Source organism: Limanda limanda, chromosome 19 (assembly GCF_963576545.1).
Source record: "Limanda limanda chromosome 19, fLimLim1.1, whole genome shotgun sequence".
Taxonomy (NCBI): domain Eukaryota; kingdom Metazoa; phylum Chordata; class Actinopteri; order Pleuronectiformes; family Pleuronectidae; genus Limanda; species Limanda limanda.
The window spans coordinates 1,385,158-1,407,710 of record NC_083654.1 but is presented as its reverse complement, the minus strand read 5'-3'; the positions used below and the strand labels follow the sequence as shown (position 1 = coordinate 1,407,710).

The following is a 22,553-nucleotide window of genomic DNA, read 5'->3' as shown; positions in this document are numbered from 1 at the left end:
TCCTTGATTTACTTTTTTCATCAATATCCATGAATTATACTCTTGGAATCAAAGAAAATATTGTAAAACACTTAATTCAAAATGTTGAATCCTTTTTCCCCCAAAAAATTGAAATGTTCTTTCCTGACCTAAAACAACGACCTTCCGGAAATTTTCATGGTAATCCGTCAAGTAGTTTTAGCATAATCCTGACAAGAAACAAGCAAACACAGAAATACTGATAAAAAAACATAACGTCATTAGTGGAGATGAAAATCTATATTGTGTATTCTGTAGCAGTGGCAACAAATACATCAAATCAATGTGTGTAAAAACGTAGTCCATTATGAAAAACTGCAGCAGGTAAAAGGACTATGTAGGCTGTCCTCACTCTGTTGATAATAAAGCACCAAAACCAGGATAAATCAAAGTCTCATCAAAGATCAACATTTTGTGCTTCTGACCTTTATTTTGTGGGGTGCAATAAACATTTAAATCTTTGCTTTATTTAAATTTGCATACAAAGAAAGTTTAATTTTCATCATCTACTATAAAAACAATTTCATAACATTATGCTTTATGTTGTGTGATTTGCTACAACACATTTATGTCAGCAGAGCTTCATAGAGAACCCAGAGGCACCTATAAACACAATTTGGAACACAAAGAGGGAGAGTTCAGTGATATTCGAACACTTTATCAAGACAGAAACTAAAATAAATGTGGATGACCACTTTTTTTAATGGCAACATGTTTGCAATACAAAATGTATGAATTTGTGATACTATAAAAAGCAGGCATTTTGTCAGAGAATTAGACAATAATCCATTTACCTAATATAAAGCAGATAGTAGCCTGTATTTATAGTGATGACATTAGACAAACCAATGCAGAACATCAGCATGTGATTAGAAAAACAGCTAAATAAATATCAAAGTAAGACTTGTCCTCCTCATGTTACAGTTTCCTGTACTGACATGTCCCTCCTGTTCAATACACAGTATTCCTGTGAAAAGCAGGAGAGGCGTCAGGGTTTACTGGGGGAGCGGGACGTAAAAACTCCTGAAGCCTCCAGCATGGTCTTTCTTCGTGCTGTCTCTTTTGCCACATTGTGGTTGAGGCGCCTCAGTCGTTCCTGGGGACAGAATATTTAGGTTATGTTGCTATTTATATATTGTTTTCCTGTTTCCTTTCTGTCACATGTTTTAAACTTGTCTGGTTGGTAATTGTGCTGGTGATAATAGTAGTTCTTGCCGTAACTGTAGCAGTATAATGGTATTAGGGGTGATAAAGTTAGCTGATTTCAGACATGCACTGAACTCTGCAGTTCCTCCGAATTTTCTCCAGAGGAGGTGCATGTATGAACGCAAATGTCTGAGTGAGACGGTCCGCAGTTTCTAAAGAAACCTCGTTATATAAAGTTCGTAGAAATACAGGAAAAGTCCATGTGAGAACACAGCAAGAGGTCCCCCGTTGGATTCACCACGAGCGAGTATGTGTGCATGGGGGGGTTGATGACCCTTTTAACATACAACAGACGCAAACATTTAAAAAAGTAATATCTCCCGGTGAAAAGTGGTGTCACACAGGTAGAAGACGTCAATGAAGATGTGAAGAGAGTGTGTGGTGATAGGAGCTGATGACGGTGTCAGGGTGCTGTACACAAAATCATGTGATCTACGCAGCAGACTTAATAGGTCACTTCCTGCCTCTGCCTGCTGCTCCATCTCTTACCTGGATAGTGTTAAGGATTTGTTGCTGTACTGAAAATGTCTGTGCAGAGAATTTTCGCTGCATTGTGCATGTGGGAAAGACAGCCCCGGACAAACCAAGTAACCAGTTCTCCAGATTTTACCAGGTCATGTCTGAAAACAGTAGTAGTACCAATAATAATAGTGAAAGATGTAGTAGCAGCGTAGCCAGTGTAGTACTACAACTTAAACTGCTGCAAGTATTTGGTGTAGTACTACAAGTAAGAGTAACTGTAAATTATCTGTATTTAAAAAAAAAATGTATGCAAGTCATTTGTAAGTCTATTTTTAATTTTTGTAAAAAATATGGACACAAAGAAATGAGTGTCATGTCATTGACCCATTTGTAAATGCTTTTCTAGTCTTGATCACCACTTTAAGCACAGTACAGCACAGTTTTGCCTTTCACACAGTGCAAGTATGGGCAGCACTTTTTCTATTGGAAACGCCACAACCGACCAAGGAAATTTGGGTTCAGGGTATTGCCCACAGACATTTCAGCATTCAGGATGATTGGGATCAAATCACTGTTCTTCTTGTTAGAGAAAGACCCGCTCTATCCCCTGAGCCACCGCTGCCCCGCTCTACATTAAAGTTTTGCCATTCACCAATTACCACACATATTCCTACAGTGGGTATATGTGCAGCACTCTATTATACATCACTCACTTACTGCCAAAACAGCAGTCAGAGGTAATTTGGGGAACAGTACCTTGGGACTGGCCTGATCGTATCGCTATCTGAGTGCATTCACACCTGTACTTACAGCTGTCGTCTTGAGATCATATCACAAACATCAAATGTTAATACCAGGCGTGTACAGGACCATTCTCTTCGCTGGGAGACAACTCCTTCCCCTTGAGAAGCTAATTGACTCTACATGTATTTTGTGAACTTGGAGAAGACCTATGACTGAATCCCTTGGGGGATTTTGTAAGAATATGGGTTTCCGCAGCCATAGTTACCAGCCATCCAGTCCATGTGCAATAAAAGTGAGAGTAGTATTTGTATTCTCGGAAGGAAGTTCCCAGTGGCTATTGTCCTACACCAAGGTTCACCCTGGTCACCAATCCTTTTTGTGATCATAATTGACAAGATGTCAAAGCACAGCTAGAGGGAGGAACGTATCCAATTTGGGAGCATTATAAATTATTTTCTGCTGTTTGCAGATGGTGTAGAGCTATGGGCTTCAGACTATGACTTTCAGTGTGGCCTGGGGTGGGTTAAAGTGACTGAGAAGAAGTTCAGAAACTTCATTTAATTTAGCTTACTCCGTTCCTAATTGAGTGATACTAAGAACTGTTCGAATTCTCAATAAATATCTGGCTCTTCAGCTGCTGCTACATTTTCCTCCATGTTCACCAGCTGGTCTTAAACTGCATCTGTCTGTACTATAGAACTAAAGGAACTGGAGAGTTATTTGTGGGTAAGTAGGTATAAGCAACATAAGGATATTAAACATATCCATTGTTAAAATAGTGATAGTGCAAAGAAAAGAAACCCCACACTGACCTGAGCATTCTGCAGTATGTTGTTTACTAGTACTACTCTACGTCTTGCATTCAGCAGCTTCTTGACATAAGGATCCAGGTCAAGTGCTACCTTCTGATGTTCATTTATCCTGCATAACTCTGAAAAGAATGTAGATTACAAGACACACAAAACCAATCCATTAGCAAAGCGAACGTTGTAATATTCATTGGCATATGATTGAATATTCTTAATAAATATATATTTTAAAAGGTTCATGTTATGCTTAAAATATAGACAATGAGAAAAAATGATTTTACATTTGACAGTTAATTACCTGTGGCCAGGTTGTCTATATGTTCTCTTAATTCTACTTGGCTTTCTCTGTAAAGGAAAAAAAAATGTAATTAGTCTAAGAGGAAACAGATGATACAACCTGTATGGTTAATTTAAAAACAGTCAGTATCCATTAAATCATTAACAACACTGTTGTACATGTTACAAAAGTGATGTAACTGACATGCAACATCAATAGCGTCAGTGTAAGTATAATAATCTTTATTCACTTTTCAAAACATAAGTTACAAAGTTCTTTACAAAGGCATCAAGTTTAAACAGACAGGTCATAAAACATCAGGTTTAGAAGAAAGCAGGCAAAATAAATTAGTGCAAAAATAACATTGCTGTGTAAAATGCTCAATAAAATAAATAAGAAGACAGATATAAAGAAAGTTAAGACTCAGGTAAAATCAGGGAAAGGCTCTCCGATAAAAGTATGTTTTAGGAAGAGACTTAAAAGAGTTTACTGAGTGAGCTGACCTGATCTACTCAGGCAGGTTGTTCCAGAGCCTCTGGGCCCGGACTGCAAATGCTGTGTCCACCTTAGTTTTTAGCCAGGCCGCTGGAACCAACATGAGACCTCCAGCCGAGGATCTCACGCGTGCACTGGTGTGTATGCTTCTTAAAGGTCAGCAATGGAGCAGAGAGCGAGGCAATAAAGGGCCTTAAAAGTGATCAGTAAAATCTATTCTAAAAGATACAGGGGGCTAGTGTAAAGACGCTAAAACCGAACTGGTGTGATAATGTTTTCTTAGTTCTGGTTAAAAGCCCGGCAGCTGAGTTCTGTACAATTTGGAGTAGGTCAATCGAGTTTGTAGCTCAGACAGGTAAAACGGCTGTTACAATAATTCAAACGTGATGAGATAAAAGCGTGTAAAATGGTCTCTGTGTTTTTAAAAGTTACCATGGATCGTATTTTAGAAATATTTTAGGTGATAAAAACAGGATTGCTCAAGCTTCGTGTTGTGCTACTCAAAACGTAGCTTTTGGTAAAACCAGAATCCCAGATTTTATGCCACAGGCTTTATGTTGTCAAAAAGGGAACCAACAGATGGCAGTATTTGTTTTGCCATGTGCAGGGACCCAAAGACAATAATCTCTGTTTTGTTTGTGTTCAGCTGAAGAAAATTAAGAGACATCCAGTTTTTTATATCATAGAGGCAGTGAGTGAGGCAGCATACCCGGGTCAGGCAAGTACAACTCTGTATAGTCAGTATAAAAATGAAATGAGACGCCATTATAAAATAGGCCCCAAGACTAATCCCTGTGACACACCATACTTGAAAATGAGGAGACAACTTTTAACAGACACACACAATCTCTCTCTCTCTGACCCTGAGTATTTACTGCAAATTGCAGATGTTGGTTTAACAAATTGTGTAATTTATAGAAGATGTAGGTTTGTAGATGATTTATCAGCTGTTTATATTTAAAGATATATTATTATCTTTATCAGATTTAATGAGCCGTTCGCAGTTTCACTGTACCGGCCGTGTGTACTTGGACTTGCATGGCTTAATTTTTGAGACAGTTTACTGAGTTCACTCACTAACTGCACGCAGGTACGAAGCAAACCACTCCAGCACTGGGCCAGATATCCCCACCCAGTGCTCCAGTCTTTTAAAAAGAATGCTGTGGTCCACTGCGTCATGTGCTGCACTCCAGCAGTTCAAGGACTGAGCCCATGCCATCATTAGCAGCCATTAGGAGGTTGTTGGTTACCCTGTATCATAATGTTAATTTGTAAATGAAAAGTATCGATAACATCGGTTACATTAGTAGCATTATGTTGCACCAGTAGCTGATGTGACTGAAGATCAGTGTGTTATAACATCAACTAATGTAATTGAAGTGCATCAGTGACATGGGTAAGATCAGTAAGACCATCAGCTGTAACACCATGTTGCATCAGTAACAGCTGTCATACTTTGTTGCATCAGTAACAGCTGTAACACAATGTTGGTATAATATCATAAGTAACAGCTGTAACAATATGTTGCATCCTGGCACGCGGACACATAGACATCAAAGGGGGCTTGAGCCCCTGTAATTTGTTTCCCTCGAGAGAAAGTTCCCTTTTTCAAGGGTGTATTTTTTATATAAATGAATGCTATATTCCTGTTTGTGCATGGCTTCCCTGTGAAAGAAATATATGGGAGATTAGACTCTCTACGCTCCCTCCCTGCACAGTGGTGAGCACTAGAGCTTTGGACCTTTCTCGATTCTAAGATGCATCGCGAAGGGGACGTGGAATCCCATTTCACCCTTTCTCCCTACCCCTAGTTTTCTAGTTATCGTGCCCCTTGGACAAAGTTACAAGGGGTAGTGGTTGGAATCCTGTGAATCCCCTGTGAATTTGGACGGCACTTCATGAAGCGGAATCGTCGGTATTCGTCGATGTAAACAGTCCTGACAAATGCAATCTGAACGTGTACTTTTGAAAGTTGTCTTTCCATTAAAGTGAAAGAAGGCATGATGGAAGCAAAATAGACCAAAATCTCCAAATTGACCAGTAGGCCTACAAGAAAAAAACTATCTTCTTGCCTCTAGTGTCCTTAAACAGTAACTGCGTAATTTTGATTGTAGGCTCCTCATTTAAAAATTATTAAAATTATTTAAAATATTCATTCTACTTTTGTTGTTGTATGCTGACAGATCTTTATCAATACATGAAACAGACAGCCCTCCCTCAAATGAAAGAAGGGAATTGTAGGTAGGTACACTGAAATTAAGTCCCTTTTTACTCGTTATTGTGTGTGTTATTCAAAATAAATAAACAAATAGCATAGAAAGCATGCTTGCCGTGCACGTCTCTGGTTGCATCAGTAACATTAAGATGAACAACATGTGTAACATTCTGTCTTAACAGTAATCAGCTCAACATCAGCTCCATGTCAACTGTAGAACTGGACTAGCACCAGTCACGAGACAGTCACACAAGGCATTAAGCCAGTTCGGAGGTGAAGAGTAATGCAAGAAAAACACTAACAAATCATCAATTGAGTATTTACCTGACTGAGTGAACATGAAGGTCGAGCTGCTGAATAGCGGGCTTAAGGAGGTCGAGCAGCCCCTCAGCGACCACATCTTTACCAGGGGACGCGTCCACAACAGTCGCAGCAGCCATTTTCTAAGGCATTACAAGCAGCCAGCCAGGAAGCTACGTCACGGATTCTGGAGTAATAAAAGCCTCTCCATTTTCTTCCCCAGGATCTCCGAGGCAGACGGTCAGCACCATTTTAGGGGCACGCGTCGGTGAAGTCTGTCTCCAGTGATTTAGAGTTATTTCGCCTACGTCTGCTCAGTTAGGAAGCTAACACAACGCATTGTGTTCAAGCAGAAAAAGACAAGACAAGCCACACGGCCCCCCGTGCCGCTTATACAGCTGCTAAAGCTAACAACAGCTGAAAGGCTTTTCTTTCGACCGACGCAACATTCACTGTAAGTAAAACATACTTCAATTTTAGTTCTGTTCTTGTGTAACAAGTACATTTAGAAGTCCCATTGATTTGTACCAAGGATGTGGGCTTTCGCTTTGTGTGACCATCTACACGAGAAAAGTGCTGTATAAATGCACAGCGTTTGGCTTGTGGAGTTTAGAGTGGCCCCTCTGACCAGCTCATAGTTCTGTTTAGCCGGTGTGTTGGGATCATCATCTCTGCTAGGGACCCTAAAGCATTTCATCCCCCTGATAACAGTCATCCTGACTGACTGAGTCGTCCGTCTGTGTGGCGGATACTGTTAGCAGTATCTAACATGGCCTCATCTTCAGCAGAGCCTGAACCAGACGGTGGGTTTGAATAAAAGCTACCAATGATCAATGTGATTGCACATGAGTAGTAAGCACCTGTGCTGTCTGTCCAGGCTCTGCTGCACGTGTACGTCTGTGTGCTATGTGACCAGCAGCCCATCCATACCGACCCCTAGCTCAGTGATAATCACTGTACAGACGCCACCATGCTAATATTAGCACCGTGCTACTTGCTTGGTGATCCATCTTCTTGTCTGTAGGAACAGCTTAATGTAATTGCTGAATAAAAACTTTCAAGATAACATACAAAATGTATGAGGAGTTTGGACATGTATCCAAACTGAGGGGAATGAAATCACTCAGAGAAATAACCATAAACAAGCTCATGGGATATTTTTTTATGTTATTTATTTATGGTCCATTCATCATATTAATCATCAGTAGTGCTTACAGCTTGGGGTCAGGGTTTGATAGTATTTTCTAATCTAAATCCTGTAACATTCCTTATTGAATCTAATAAGATTTATTCATCGTATATGAATATCTTCGATCGAGAGTAGTAACAGTAAGTTTGTGTTTCCACACTGAACACCTGTCTCAAAGAAGATGGCACGAAGTATAAATAGTCAAGTTTTTTTTCCCTATTACAAGATCTATGCAGAGCTCTAAATGGACACTTGAGAAGTTAGCATTTTGTTAATTTGATCAGTTGCAGTGAAAATTCTTGTATATTTGCAACATTGGACTTTTTAACTTGTTTTTGATATTACACAAACATACTATTATGCATAACTGTGTAAAAAGCACCATCAAAATATATATTTCACTCCAAGTTGAGCAGATGTATTGCTAAAAGTAGAAATCAGAAAGTATGAGAACATAACCATTTCTCAACCTAGAACACTGGCTTAAAAAATCTGAATTAGGGTAAACATGACTTCCTTTTCTTTCAGGACTGTGCTAGTTGCCAGTCATCATCAAGACACAAAAAGAAACCGATTTGTAAACATAATATTTAGATAATTGCCTATAGTAACTGGTGCCAAAAGGTCTCATAACTATCGAAATATCATGTATTTTTAGGCATTACAGTATTTCTAAACACTTGTGTACTTCTCAGTCGTGGTGAGTTGTGTAATTGCACATAGGGGAGGGTGCGTTGTGAGTCTGTTAGGCACAGACCGCATTGGAAACAAGTGTGATTGTGATAGCCAAAGTCATTCAGGCACAGAATACAGCAAAACATTAAAAGCAACATTATTGCCTCAGTTTCAAGGCTGGGTTTGTCAGGTAAAATGGGGTTTATAATTCAGTGCTTACCTTTTCTGAAATGCTAGATCCATGCTTTAAAATCCACTTGTAAGATCTGGTATAATCCCCCTGTCACTTTTGCCATCGAAATACAGCAAGATCCGACATCTCAGCTGTATCAACGAATTTGTTCAGTGTGTTTTGTAGGCTGCTCTTTAAAATATATAAAAAATAAAAGAAGAAGAAAATCTCCTGAATCTGGTCATTCAGTGAGGTGGGGACAACCAAAAGAAGACACGGGTGTGAGGACGTCGGCGTCCTTGGGGAGTTGAAGAGGTTTAAGCAAAGATACAATTGCTGCATCAAAGACCGGGAGCAGCAAAGCAGATTACCCACTGCTTCTTAGAGGTTGATTACCACCTCAACATTCAAATGTAGGCTTGCAATAAATTTTACATTTAGCTTGAAAATTAGGAATACAAAATGTTTCTTTATGCATACTGTCTAGTGGCCTGGGAGCCCATCAAACTAGTGTGGGCTATTTCTGCAAAATGTATGTAGCGGAAAGCCTGGAAACACTAGTGAGTGATTCTTGTGAGGGTTTTTAGTAGTTTTTCCTTTCTCTTGCTGAGGGTTAAGGACAGAGGATGTCACACCATGTTAAAGCCCTATGAGACGAATTGTGATTTGTGAAAATGGGCTATACAAATAAAATTTTATTGATTGTTTCTCTTATAAGTTTTTTTTCTCCAAATAATCTTTGAGCACAGGCACCAGTGTGTCATCTGTGTTGGATGGGCTGCAAGCAAAAACGTGAGCTCTGCTGTGGAATTAACATTAGCACAGAATCTCTCACTGAAATGTGTGCAAGTCAACGGTCTGAGAAATTCTGGATCCAATTCTGCAGACATCCTTCTGAGTTTGTCTGAAACAGCTTTAATGTATTGTTGAGTGAAATGTCCACTCTTTTCTGACCTACGAGTTGACCTTGTTTTATTTTCTGTCCTGTCTTTTCCCAGGAGCCTGAAAGCGGAGTCTGTCAAAATGAGTGCACCCTCCTCTCAAAAAGTTGTCCTGAAAAGCACCACCAAAGTGTCCCTAAATGAGCGGTGAGAGGCCACGCACCACGTCAGCATTTAAACACCAGATGCAAGGGCCAGCCTTGGCTTGCGAAGGTTCTAGGGCTCTCTATGGAAGGCTTCTGTTGGGGACCGGACCTGACACGGATGCTATTCTGACTGTCCTCAATGTGTGCACTGCCTGCTCAACTTTATTGCCAACACTTGTTGAGCTACCCGCAGAGTTAAATATGATTGGATCAAAAGAGCCTCACCTCGGTCAACGATCTTGTGTGAGCAGTGCACACATGCATAAGGGGAGAGGGTAGTGGTCATACTTGGTAAGCCTTGGTAAGCCTATGCTAGACCGGACCACTGTCCTACAAATGCCTTGGCACTACTGCTCCCTGTTAATGTTACACTACAGTATACATAAAGTATACTCATTCAAAGTGGAGAGGAAGGCTTCAGCTACACCAGGGAGATGGGACACCCCTTACTTTTCTGCCTCTCAAACTTTTCTCTCTTAAACCATTGCAAGTGCAGCACTCGAACCTTTATCCTGTTCTTTCAACGTCTTTCTCCTCTCTTCTCTAAGTCTATAAGACACTGGTTACTCAGTCCTAGCTTGGACGTGACAAAGAGCTTCCCATACCTCTCCCATCTCTCCTTCCCTGCTCTGAGTCTCTCAGTGGTTGAACCATAAGTCACGGTCCATGCTGTAAGTGGCTGGGTGGCCAAGCACTCCTCACGTCCAGGGCCTCTGCTGCTGCAGCATGATGACATCCCAGCCAGTCAGCTGGAGGCCTGTAAGTGACAAATTGTGCACCTCTTCTGGCACCTTCTCCTGCTTCTGTCCTTCACCTCTGGAGATTCTATTCCCCGTCTTCTTGTGCTTATTTAAAAACACGTGCTAAATTCGAGTATAAAGAATTCTCTATTGTCATTTCATTGAGAGAGAGAGAGAGAGAGTGCCAAGAAGTGGAACATGAGTCTTGCATGACAAAAGAGCCACCAGTCTGTGTGGCTCCATCCGTTATATGAGAAATGACTTGATATGGAACCCTGCTTCCTCCTCCTCCTCTCTATATCCCTTGTCCCCTTCTTTTACTTCCTCCCTCTTTTCCCTCCCACCCCTAAAGCTTCACTAACATGCTGAAGAACAAGCAGCCCGCTGCGGTAAGCATTCGAGCCACCATGCAACAACAGCATTTGGCCAGTGCCCGCAATCGCCGGCTGGCCCAGCAGATGGAGAACCGGCCGTCAGTTCAAGCTGCTCTGAATCACAAGCAGGTGAGGTCGAAAATCAGACGAGCTGAGTAGGCGGATCTTTTAACTGTGTTTAGTGTATTCTGACCTACACAATACTGTGTAACCAGGCAGACGGATGTCTGTACCATGGACCTTCCACTTGTTTGTCCTAGAAGAAGCTTCTCAGTGCTAAGACAGGAGCACGTTATTTGGGATGCATTCAAAATTGAGCAGTTAAGTCAATCATTCAAACTTGTATGAGCCACACACATGAACAGTAATAAAGCTGATTTAGTTTAATTTTATGAAAAATATTGACAATAAAATCTTCACTGAAGACTCATGGCGAGAATATTTTTTTGAAGTAATCTCCATAACATTACCACAGTCTCAGAAAGCAGTCCATTCCAAACCTGCTTGTTTGGAATGGGCACTGCAGTAGTGTAAGATTGGCCAGCGCAGCATCTTTTTTGATGAATTTTTGAACGTACTGTTAAGTGCTTAGAGTGATCAAGACTAGAAAAGCGCTACATATAAATGCAGACCATTCACTGTTGATCTTAATGTGGGCTTAGGCTGACTGCCTTTGACCTGTACCTTTCCTCAATATTGGCTCCAATGTTTGTCTGACTGAATGTTGTTCTAACTGCATCCATCAATAATGTGCATCAGAGCCTAAAGCAGCGCCTAGGGAAGGGCAACATCCAGGCCAGACTGGGCCGACCCATTGGGGCTCTGATCCGTGGAGGAGCAGTTGGAGGAAGAGGAGGGTTGCGAGGGATGCCCAGGGGAAACCTCCGAGGACGAGCCAGAGGAGGCGTAATGAGAGGAGCGCTGTCCCTGAGAGGTGGTTATCCATCTCGCCTATGAACAAAGCTCTTACCCAAACTGATCATTCTCATAGCTCTAGATTTTTCCCAGAATGATGATATGATTTGTATTTCCCAGGGAAGAGAGTGTCTACAGGTGTCCCCATGAGAGGCCGCGGCTTTGCTGGCCGTCTGGCAATGCGTAGAGGAGGCCGCCACCGTGGAGGAGTTGTTGGCAGAGGAGGGGCCCTGTCACGAGGAGCAGCTCGAGGAGGAGTAACACTCAGAGGTCAGAGGCTAATAATGTTTAAGTTTATTTAATATTTAAATTTACAAAAAGAAGTTGTTTTTTTCACAGCCTATAAAATGGAAAAACTCCAAGCCTATGTATTTGTTGACTGTTGATCAGTACAGTCTGTCACCTGACTGCGTGTGCACACGCATGTGTATTTACAGGCCGTGGTGCACTACGTGGACGGGGTGGTTTTGCTGGTAGAGGTGGTCGCGGAAGGGGACGGGGCCGAGGGGTTGGCCATTCACCTGTGACCAGGGAACAACTGGACAACCAGCTGGACGCCTACATGTCAAAGACCAAAGGTCACCTGGATGCTGAACTGGATGCCTACATGGCTCAGGCAGACCCAGACAGTATGGAGTGACCATGCAGGACTCTGAACCTGAAGCACATATAGAGTCACCGCAGATCTGTACAGCTGGACTCGCATAGAGTGTAGTGTTGATGTGGTGAGAAATGATTGTGATCATAATTTAGATGAGATTGGTGAACGTCCAGGACTTGGAGTAGGAAATCCAAGTTGTCATCTGAGTGCATTGACCACCAGTCAATTCTGCATCAACCAGCTCCCTGCAGAAGTTTTCATTCTGGAATAACTGTGTGAAGGGACCTTTTTAAACATTACAAACCCTGCTGTTTATACACATTTTCATTATCTTGTAATAACCTACTTGTCCTGAAACAGTTTTTTTTTGTTTTTGACGGGGGGGGGGGCACTTGTCCAGGATTTAAGAAATGTGTTAACCTTTTTTTAAAGCAGTTTTGAATTACATTTTTTATTTTTCAAAAAGCCTTTTATTTTAAATTTGATTTTAGTGTTTGTGTGCTAAGACCTTTGGGAATTCATCCTTTGGCTGATCTTGATATCTGCAATACAAAACTTTCCAAAATTTGTTGAAAAAGAATGTAAGCAAAACGTCTTTGAGCCAAGTATCCATTTGTGTTTGTTTTGTATCTGAAAGATGTAGTACTTGGACCTCTTTAGTTCCGCTGAATCTTCCACTCGTCTGCATTCTTTATTGGAGTGTTGGCATTCTGAACTTGTACTTGAGAACATTTGTATGACATAACCCAAAGCAAGTAAAGTTATGTTTTAATGAAAGTTGGTTTGTTTCATGACTTCAGATTTTCAAATGAACCTGAGTGAAATGCACACTGCAAAAAAATGTACTAAGTTGGAATGTTCATTTCAGAGTTAATATTAAATTAGCCAGTAATGTCTGTTGATAGCACTGTATATTGGTGAGGAGGATATTTTTCTCCTGTTTTAAGTCATCTGGGATGGAAAATGTCAAATTATTCAGTATTTTATACACTATATACACAATTAGTTTGCACAAGGGTTTACTGTCTGCTTTCATGTCTGGATAAAAATAACATTTTGAGCAGACAAAGTGGGCTCAAACCGCTGCCTGTTGCATTTCTAAAAGGACAGACCTTGCAGATTTTAATACATTAATAGGCATCTGTAGGATGATCATCAGCTGGTAAAGTGGTGAGGCAGTTATCGGTTTCACCTCTGCCAATACTGCACATGAACGCGTTGAAATAGGTTCTGCAGCAAAGATGTGAGAGGATCAGAACAGAAAACAGCTGATACAAGACTGCACCACCAAACCACACTGAGAAATGTCCAGGCTCTGTTGTTTTAATGGTGATGTTTTGTCACCAAATACAACATCAACTTACATCATTAGAGAAAGGTAAATGGTACACACTGTTAATTATATCACACATCTGTCATCTAGTGAACCCAGAGTGGGGAGTTCTTGTGTTGGATTACTTCACACATTGGTCGTGTCCCAACCTCTACAATGGGACATTATTTTAAAATTGAAGATGGAGGGTTCACTTTTTGTGAGTTGTTTTTGCGATGCACCCTGTGCGCCAGCCAGCACTGTCATGTTCACTGCAGTGACACACACACACACACACTACAGTGCGTTGCATAAGTATTCACTCCCCTTGGACTTTTTCCCATTTTGTACTGTTACAAACTGGAATTCAAATAGACTTTTTCTCATTTGATCAACATTGACATGTTGGATGTGTAAGTATTCACCCCCCTGAGTCAAATCTTGGGGTATGTCTCTGCCAGCTTTGCACATCTAGAGATGGAAATGTTTGTCCATTCTTCTTGGCAAAAAAGCTGAAGCTCAGTCAGATTGGACGGAGACTAGCAATTTTCAAGTCTGGTCATAGATTCTCATTTGGATTTAGGTCTGGGCTGTGACTGGGCCATTTTAAGACATTAACATGCTTTGATCTAAACCATGCCATTGTAGCTCAGGCTGTAGGTCAAGGGTCATTGTTCTGCTGGAAAATGAACCTCCTCCCCAGTCTCAAGTCTTTTGCAGACTGCATCAGATTTTCTTCAAGGATTGCCCTGGCTCCATCCATCTTTCCCTCATTCTGCATCCCCACAGCATGATGCTACCACCACCATGTTTCACTGTTGGGATGGTCTGCTCAGGGCGATAGGCAGTGTTGGGTTTCCGCCACACATAGCGTTTTGCACTGACCAGAGCACCTTCTTCCACATGTTTGCCGTGTCTACCACATGATTTGTGGCAAACTACAAATGGGATTTCGTATGGTCCACTTTCAACAACGGCTTTCTCCTTGCCACTCTTCCATAAAGGCCAGATTTTTGGCATAGGCTACACGACTAATAGTTGTCCTGTGGACAGATTCTCCCAACTCAGCTGTGGTCTTTGCAGCTCCTCAAGAGTTACCATGGGCCTCTTTGTTGCTCCTCTGAGTAATTGTCTCCTTGTCTGGCTTGTCAGTTTTGGTGGACGACCTTGTCTTTCCATTTTCTGATGATGGAGTTTATGGTGCTCCGTGAGATGTTTAAAGCTTGGGATATTTTTTTTATACCTCTCCAAAACTGTATCCCTGACCTGTTTGGTGACTTTTCAGATTTTTATTTGGAAATAATTTGGAAATCCATGTAATATTTCCCCTCACTTCCAAATGATGGACTATTTTGAGTTGGTCCATTACATAAAATCAAAATTAAATACATTTGAATCTGTGGTAATACAAAATGTAGAAAAGTCCAAGAGGGGTGAATATTTGGAAACTGAAGTCGTACTTGGTGATGCAGGTGCAGTGTTATAGAGAATATTATTTAAAATATATGTGAATAACTCGGTTCTGTCACTGGTTTTTATGCTATCTGGCAGTAATTTGCTTTAAGCTGTGTTATATCTTTTAAAATTGAAGGCTCTTATGGAACAGTTATGTCGCACGATCACAAATAACACTGTTGCTTTTAATGTGGAATAATGAAGTGGATCGATGATTTGGCTTCAATTCACCTCCTCACGTCTGCATCGCCACTTTCCTGTCTCCAAATCGTGGAGCGCATGGGTCAGAGATGCGCACAAGTGCACATATTCTCCTATGTGCACTTGTCGATCCCACTGTTTGCGTGAGAAGCGGCGTACGCACATAATGGGTCCTGACAGATGCATACACAATGTATATAAATCAGGCCCCTGGTCCTTTCGATGATCTCGAAGATGGACTGTGTCAGGCACGTGCACAGACATTTTGGGGGGCAGGTGCTCAAACCCCAAAAAAGGGCACCCATCGCCAAAATTATTTATGAAATTAAAAATAATAATAATAAATGAATAAAAACTTACTGATTCTCCCTAATTTGTTTGACTACTTGATGGCCTGATCCAATAAAAAAGAGAGCTGCTACCCTGAGCTGCTTGTTGCAGTTCCCTATCCTTCTGCTTTTGGAGTCTGTCTTTTCTTGGCATTATGCTGCAAATTTTGTAAATGAGATAAATCAATTTTGTGCATAATAATCAAGAGTGACTTACATAATCTCTATAAAGCTGACAACACAGTACACACACATTTTTGTTTACTGTTTTCTGACAGAGTTGAAGTATAAGCAGCATTACACTAATAATATACCACAATATACCTCACGTAGCTCAACTTAAGACCTACCTTTCATTTCAATAATTACGATTTTAAATGAAACAAAACTAGTGAACTTGTCTTATTTGTAGAACAGTAAAACTGCCTTTAAATTCTCTGCCTGCTTGCCTGTCTGCCTGTCTGTCTGTCTGTCTGTCTGCCTGTCTGTCTGTCTTTATGCCTGTCTGCCTGTATCTCTCCCTCTCTCTCCTCATTAAACATGCAAACGTCAGTAAACAGCTTGAAAGGCTTTGAAGTCACGGATTTCGTGAGTTTTTTGTTAGTTTATTTTTTATGAAATGTCGGACCAGTTGCGACGTAATGTTTTCAGCGGCGCTAAAAATTGCACACACAGCGTCATTACCTATTGACGACAGAGAGAGTAATTTTTATTCTTAAATATTGATGAATGAGGAAAAAATTGGGCTCCAGCAGAAGGGCACTTTTCTCCTCCAGGGCAAAAGGGGGGGTGCTTGAGCACCACTAGGGGTCTATCTGTGCACGTGCCTGGACTGTGTATTTAAATCTTTGTCATTATAAAAACTACACGAGGTGATATTATTTATTCCCATACTTAAAAGACTTGTGGCTAGATTCAGGTGGAGAGTCCGGATTATTATTTGTCAATATAGAACGTCTGCCTTTAAGATTTCCGAGTTGCCGTGACGCGATGCTGATTGCCATAAAGCAGCTTCAACTGACGTAAGCAACCCTATAAAAACATTTTCGACCCTCCCAGACTTTCTTTCTCAAGTCTGCCCCTGGCTGTGTGGGAGACATGGATCTACACGCGAGAGATAGTCGTAAGTAACTATTTGTTAATTGGACTCTCAACAAACCTAGAGCAGAAAATAGTGATAAGTGAACACATGGTCGCCGTTCTGTGGTACATTTGGTTTTATTGGACCACGTCGTCCTTCTATCTGCACCACGTTGTCCTCATTTAGCATGCTAGCTAACTAGCTAACTCGATGCTTCTCACCCACCCGTAGACCCAGTCGGCCTTACCTCAAGTTTGCAACGTCTTTTTCACTCAAAGTCTATTATCCCCCAACAGGGAAGCCACCATTAAGCTCCGTTTAAACAGTGAGCAGTTGAGGCTGGCATGTTCCTGTTTGTTTCTCCGCTTCAGCAGCTTAACTTTCATGTGGTGTCCATTTGTAATGGGTGTATACATTAAGTATCCAAGTGTAATCGAAACGTACTAAATGTTCCTGCATGGATCATCCATACACCCTTCCATTTTCGGTCGATTGCCCAGGTCGTCGTGTTATACTTACAATAAACCACGTCTATCCTCGCTGCGGCTATGGTTGTTAATGTGCATAACATGCTCGAATGTCTCTAGTCAGAAAATTATTTGTAAACGTCATCAGTCTGGTGCATCAGCGTCCTAAACCACCGCCACAGTGCAGACCAGTCATTGGGACAGTCTTATGCAGTGGGCTGATCCCAAGACAGCGTTGGCTATAGAAAATCAGATTTTGCTTTCACCTCTGCACTGCTGGTTGTTGAACGGTGACAATGAGATCTGGTACATTCACCCCCTAAAATTCATTTTAGAAATGCCTTGAAAATACACTGTATTCCTGATTGGTTACAATGTGCATGACAGACATATAATAATTTCCGGTTTAAACCGATGTAAGCCAACCCTTTCTTCTTTCCGTTGCAGGTTATGACCTTATTGCTCAATTTGATGGGGGAGTAGTTATACACCAACACCGCTGATCTTTTGAGAAATGAGGTTAGTGTGTGTTTTCTTGATAACTTGTTGGTGTGTAGTCTTTGAAGGAAACAATTACTGAGTGATAACCTTTAGAGTCAAGACTGGGATGTATGGTGGCACAGGCTGCTCACTGCTCCAAATGTACTGTCTACTCTTTTACAGCATCCAGAACTCAAAGTACCTGCAACTTGAATTCAGTATCGCCTTATGTTCAGAGCTCCCAGTTGAGGTTCAGGAATTGGCCACAGAGACGTTCAGACCTGGTAGCAAGATTTGCATCCTCATATTATAACCCCTGAATAAGCAGCTTGAGTGTCTTGTGGACAATAAACTAATAATAAAATAAAATACTAATGTGCTTTTCTTTCCTTATTAGAATGCGTCTCTGGTGACCACATCATTCGATCACCTGAGATGCATGTTAATATTAGGTCTGAAAAGAGCCAAAGGGTGTGGGGAACACTTGAAACTATGTAGAACTCAGACAGTGGATACACATTTCATTTAGTGAAAAATGTTTTTATTAATTGCACAGTATGTGCTCTGGTCCTCTCCGGTGGGCTGTTGAGGGCATACAGTGCATAAAGTAATTCATTCTCTTGCAACCCACTGCTGTTGAACTACGGCAGTGTTACTAATGGGAACTGACATCTCTTAAATCATTATTTAAAGCAGTGAATCTAAACTTGTGTCAATGTCATGCAGGTACTACAGAAGACCTTGGGCCAACTGGGTAAGTTATAGAATGACAACTGTTAAAGTGTTATGATGATTGGCTAAATATGTTCAACTGCTCTGAAGTGTGATTGACAAGTGCCTTTCTGAACACATGAAACTGCTTGAATTAACACTTATTATGTTGATGGTCTTGGAAACGCATTCTCACATTATTCTACCTATGCATACTCCTGCAGGCTTCCTCACCGCCCTGGCCTTCAGCGGTAATATAGCAACACCATGTAAGTACATGGGGCAATAATGTTTACTCTGGTTACATTAACTTTACCCTAACAACTGAGAATCTGCCAAAAAATAAGCACCTTATGCTCGGCTATAACCATGTATGTACATTATGAGAGAATGTGCCAGCTCAGACCTCTACCAAACAGGACTACTGAGTTAATTGAATTCTAATTGGTTGAAAATATAAAAATAAAATGGCCTCCAGATGACTACATACAATAATCAATATTAATGATGCATGAAAATGATCAACTTTATTGACATTTAATTGTGATAATAGCCTGCTCACTTTAGTGGTGCATAAAAGTAGAATTTACATTGACTAATACATTTCCATGGCAGGAGTTTGGCTGAACATTTTCTGTTTGGTCATTTGGATTTATAAAAGATTTCTGTTGTGTTGTCGTATTACATGAGTTCTTAGGTATATACAGGTATGTTTGTAGGATTGTGTACACGGGGACAGCACTGTGTGGTATCTGCAGCCAGTTGTTTGATCAACTGGTTTGTTCAAAAGTCAGTGCTAGAAAAACTCAATATCTGGCATCGTTGGTCTCCATTCTGCCTGTGTTTGGAGTCCCGGTATATTCATTGAAACACTTACCTCAGAATCATACTGATTGTACATAGATGTAAAGTTAACATTTTTTGTGTGTTTTTAAAACAAGGGTGATAACTCGGAGGAGGAAATATCCATCTTTCCTTCTAGGAACTATTTGTGAAACTGTATGCTAGGTAAAAATGACAGTATGCTATTTAAAGGGAAAATGCACAAATCCCCATTCTGTTAGTGCTTATTCCAGTAGCCTGTCTCTTAAACTGTCTCTACCACGTGTTTCTTTTGAATGCCTTCACACCGGCTACAGACGTAGCCAGAGATATGCTTTTCTAGTTGTCTGTCCTATGATGATTTGTTGGATAAACTGCGTGAGCTGATTCTCAAACATGGCTGTTCTCCAGGTTTGAGATGCTACCAAGAATGGCCTCCTGATCCCAGACAAAAATGAGCAGGGCTTCAACAGGTGAGTGAAGTGAAGGTAGCTGGAAGTGATTGGATCATCGTCACCACCAATGAATGCGATTATCGTATCTGGCCAGTGATTAAATGTTCACAGGGACAGCACTGTATGGTATCTGCAGCCAGTTGTTTGATCAGCTGGTTTGTTCAAAAGTCAGTGCTAGAAAAACTCAACATCTGGCATCGTTGGTCTCCATTCTGCCTGTGTTTGGAGTCCCGGTATATTCGTTGAAACAATCTTAAGATAAAGTTGTTTGAGTCTTAAGTCGATGTTTGCATATTCATGTATTTCCAGCAAATACCTGTGTTTGCAGTGAAGCACCCCAACAATATTGAGAGTAAAAGTGGTTTCAGCTCTGAGCAAACTTTACACACATAGGAGGATCTTTTGTACAAGCTCAGTTTTTTTAAGAATCGCTCGGTGATAAACAGAGCTGATGTTCAGACACTTACCATTTTGGCTGTTCTCCAGGTTTAAGCTGCAACAAAGAATGGCCTTCTGATCCCAGACCTGAGCAGGGCTTCAACAACAGCCGGTGAGTGAAGTGAAAGTAGCTGGAGCTGGTTGTCTCGCCAACAATGAATACTGAGGTCTATCCCGACAGACCTTGAACTGTAGGGCCATGTCGTTGGAAATGCCTCAGAGAGTAAATCTGTAGTTACGCTTTACCCACATGTTCAATACCATGAGCATGGAGGGATATTACTACAGGACAAGATTAACCGATGTGATTGTATTCTACAAGTTTGATTTGTAGCCGATGGACGGTGCCCTTTGTCTTGAAATGGTTTCTTTGCTCATTTTCGGGTTTTAAGATGCAACGGGGCAGGGATCAGTCCCCAGTCCATATGAGAAGACAGACCATCAGATAGTCTTTTATAATGAAGTAAAAAGGTTACTGGAGACCTTTGTTCACCTATATTTTCACTGCAGGAGGAAGGTTACGCAAATTAACTTGCTATGTAAGCAACCAACTACAGCAAGCAGTTCCACTCCAGTCCACTTGGTGGCAGCAATGCTGAAGACTAAACCATGACTATATATCAAATAACAAGCGTATTCACACAAAGCTTTCTTTAATTTTAGGAGTTAGATTTGTCACGCTAATGCAGAGAATGACCTGATGAAATTAAATGTTTGAGTACTTGACCAATCGGGCATTCCTGCACTTTTTGTTCTGACATTGTTAATCAACGAATTTGAAACTAAGAATGTACAATGAGTTTGTGTAAAGGAATTGAAATGTAGTTTATTTCTTTCAGAATGAATCTTCAAGGGATGACTTGAGGAGCCGCAGCCTTTCACTATAAGGTAGGTGGTGTGAGTGTGTGACAGAGGTGGTCATATACCAAGGCTTTCAGGACTACTCATTCCTGTCTTGCTGTGGAATTGACCAGAAAACAAACTCCACCCCAGTGGGCTTCTGCAGCAGCTTGCTGAGAACACCTGCTGGGAACATGAACTTTGCTCTACTAACTCTTTTATGGTTCTGTTTGCAATTTATTTGGTATGTATCATTGTGAAATGAAAGTACTGCATTGGTAGTAGTTGTGTCCAATTATCTAAGCGTAACCTTTTGCTTAATTTTCAGAAATGGCAAGATTGTGCAGCTGCGAGGACAGACACCTGTTGACCCTAAGCTGCTGTCACTCACCCTGGAATAAAAATAACTGTTGCTTCTGAGAATCGTACACCTAAAATCAGCTCCCAGCACTGCAACATACACAGCCAAAAAAACCACTTAATTGTCACAGTATAACACAAAGTCCGTTAAACTTCAGAGATATCAGTCTATTTAGGAAGCACAAGTAATGGTAAATCAATTTCACCTACTTTGATGAAAATGGCAAGCGGTGTAATGGAGAGGTTAAAGCAAGACCACTCCCAAGAAGGCAATATGTTTGCATGTGGTCCTCGTGTTCCCCTAACTTAAATCCTATTGAGAACCAATGAGGCGTTATGTATCAGGCATCCGATGCTGCCAAGTACTGCCCCAGAGTGTCCAGGAGGTCATTGATGCCCTAATCCAGGTCTGGGAGGAGATTCGGAAGACTCAATCCGCCAACTCAACAGGAGCAGGCCCAGATGTCAGGACTGTAAGGCAGGCAGAGGCCATACTTATTACTGAGTCCCATTATGAGTTGTGGCAGCTTGTGGTTTAAATGTTTGACTTTCACTGTAGTTTTGATACCGTCTGTCAATGTGTTGATGATTTTGGTTTCCACTGATTTCATTCTAAACAAATCACACAGATTTTCAACTTTAATAGGTGGTTCATCAAGATCTGATGTGTGATTTAAGTTTTTCCTTATTTTTTAATGTAGCAGTTTATTTAGCCTGATTTGTATGTGTACTCAATAAACTATCATTATCCAAATCACTGTCTATATGAATGTATTAAAAGGTATAGTACATTTCCTGCAACAAGCTGTGGTCAGAACCATAGGGGGTTAAGAACTGCTATGGTTCTGATCATAGTTCAGAGCCAATTTACGATGTACAGAGATGCTATGGTAAACTACAGCTTCACTTAATATGAACAAGAGCCGTGCCAAAGATTTTCTTTAATCTGCACAGGATTGAAGGATATTGGCATTTTACTTGAGAATGATACATTTGGGCACAACTGATTGTGGCTGTAGTAAATATTCAGATTTTTAAAGATCTGCTGAGGGACCCACTGACTCAGACATATCCAGCTCTACACTTGTAACACCATAACAGCTCTACAAAGGAGCAGCATGATTTCAATAACAGTGACCTGAGATGGGGCCATTTTCATTGGGTCACAAAATAATCCCTTAATTCTACTCTGATGTACAATGCCAATTTTTTGAAAATCCTTAGCTCTTATCTTTTTCCTTCAGACAGTAAATCCTAAAATGTATTACCTATTGGTCTCTTAAAACAGGTTGTTCATTGCAAATTACAGCACCCACCTGCAGC

General features: G+C 40.9%; 2 protein-coding genes, 1 long non-coding RNA gene and 4 other non-coding genes across 8 annotated transcripts; 6 read left to right on the top strand and 1 right to left on the bottom strand.

Moving 5' to 3' along the window:
• Positions 1–465: 465 nt before the first annotated feature.
• snapin (SNAP associated protein) lies at positions 466–6,666 on the bottom strand. The gene is made up of 4 exons (XM_061092541.1): positions 6,551–6,666; positions 3,538–3,584; positions 3,243–3,361; positions 466–1,114 (listed from the first exon to the last, which is right to left on the bottom strand). Exons 1-4 carry the CDS (start codon positions 6,664–6,666, stop codon positions 1,007–1,009), a joined length of 390 nt encoding a protein of 129 aa, XP_060948524.1. The 3' UTR covers positions 466–1,006.
• Positions 6,667–6,721: 55 nt separating this feature from the next.
• chtopa (chromatin target of PRMT1a) lies at positions 6,722–13,056 on the top strand. 2 transcript variants are annotated; one of them, XM_061092539.1, is made up of 6 exons: positions 6,723–6,980; positions 9,561–9,650; positions 10,742–10,892; positions 11,523–11,697; positions 11,799–11,948; positions 12,116–13,056. In XM_061092539.1, exons 2-6 carry the CDS (start codon positions 9,586–9,588, stop codon positions 12,316–12,318), a joined length of 744 nt encoding a protein of 247 aa, XP_060948522.1. In that variant the 5' UTR covers positions 6,723–6,980; positions 9,561–9,585; the 3' UTR covers positions 12,319–13,056. The 2 variants fall into 2 exon arrangements, with proteins under 2 accessions (XP_060948523.1, XP_060948522.1); XM_061092540.1 differs by lacking the exons at positions 11,799–11,948; positions 12,116–13,056 and having other exon boundaries at positions 6,722–6,980; positions 10,979–11,595.
• Positions 13,057–16,636: 3,580 nt separating this feature from the next.
• LOC133025729 (uncharacterized) lies at positions 16,637–21,984 on the top strand. The gene is made up of 8 exons (XR_009683161.1): positions 16,637–16,699; positions 17,572–17,643; positions 18,331–18,358; positions 18,540–18,584; positions 19,549–19,610; positions 20,079–20,142; positions 20,870–20,918; positions 21,199–21,984. It is a non-coding gene; the product is annotated as an uncharacterized LOC133025729 (long non-coding RNA).
• On the top strand, positions 18,384–18,456 carry LOC133026531 (small nucleolar RNA Z40). Its single transcript, XR_009683197.1, has one exon. It is a non-coding gene; the product is annotated as a small nucleolar RNA Z40 (small nucleolar RNA).
• LOC133026534 (small nucleolar RNA SNORA8) lies at positions 19,053–19,178 on the top strand. The gene has a single exon (XR_009683200.1). It is a non-coding gene; the product is annotated as a small nucleolar RNA SNORA8 (small nucleolar RNA).
• Positions 19,708–19,845, top strand: LOC133026535 (small nucleolar RNA SNORA8). The gene has a single exon (XR_009683201.1). It is a non-coding gene; the product is annotated as a small nucleolar RNA SNORA8 (small nucleolar RNA).
• On the top strand, positions 20,192–20,325 carry LOC133026541 (small nucleolar RNA SNORA18). Its single transcript, XR_009683207.1, has one exon. It is a non-coding gene; the product is annotated as a small nucleolar RNA SNORA18 (small nucleolar RNA).
• Positions 21,985–22,553: the final 569 nt, after the last annotated feature.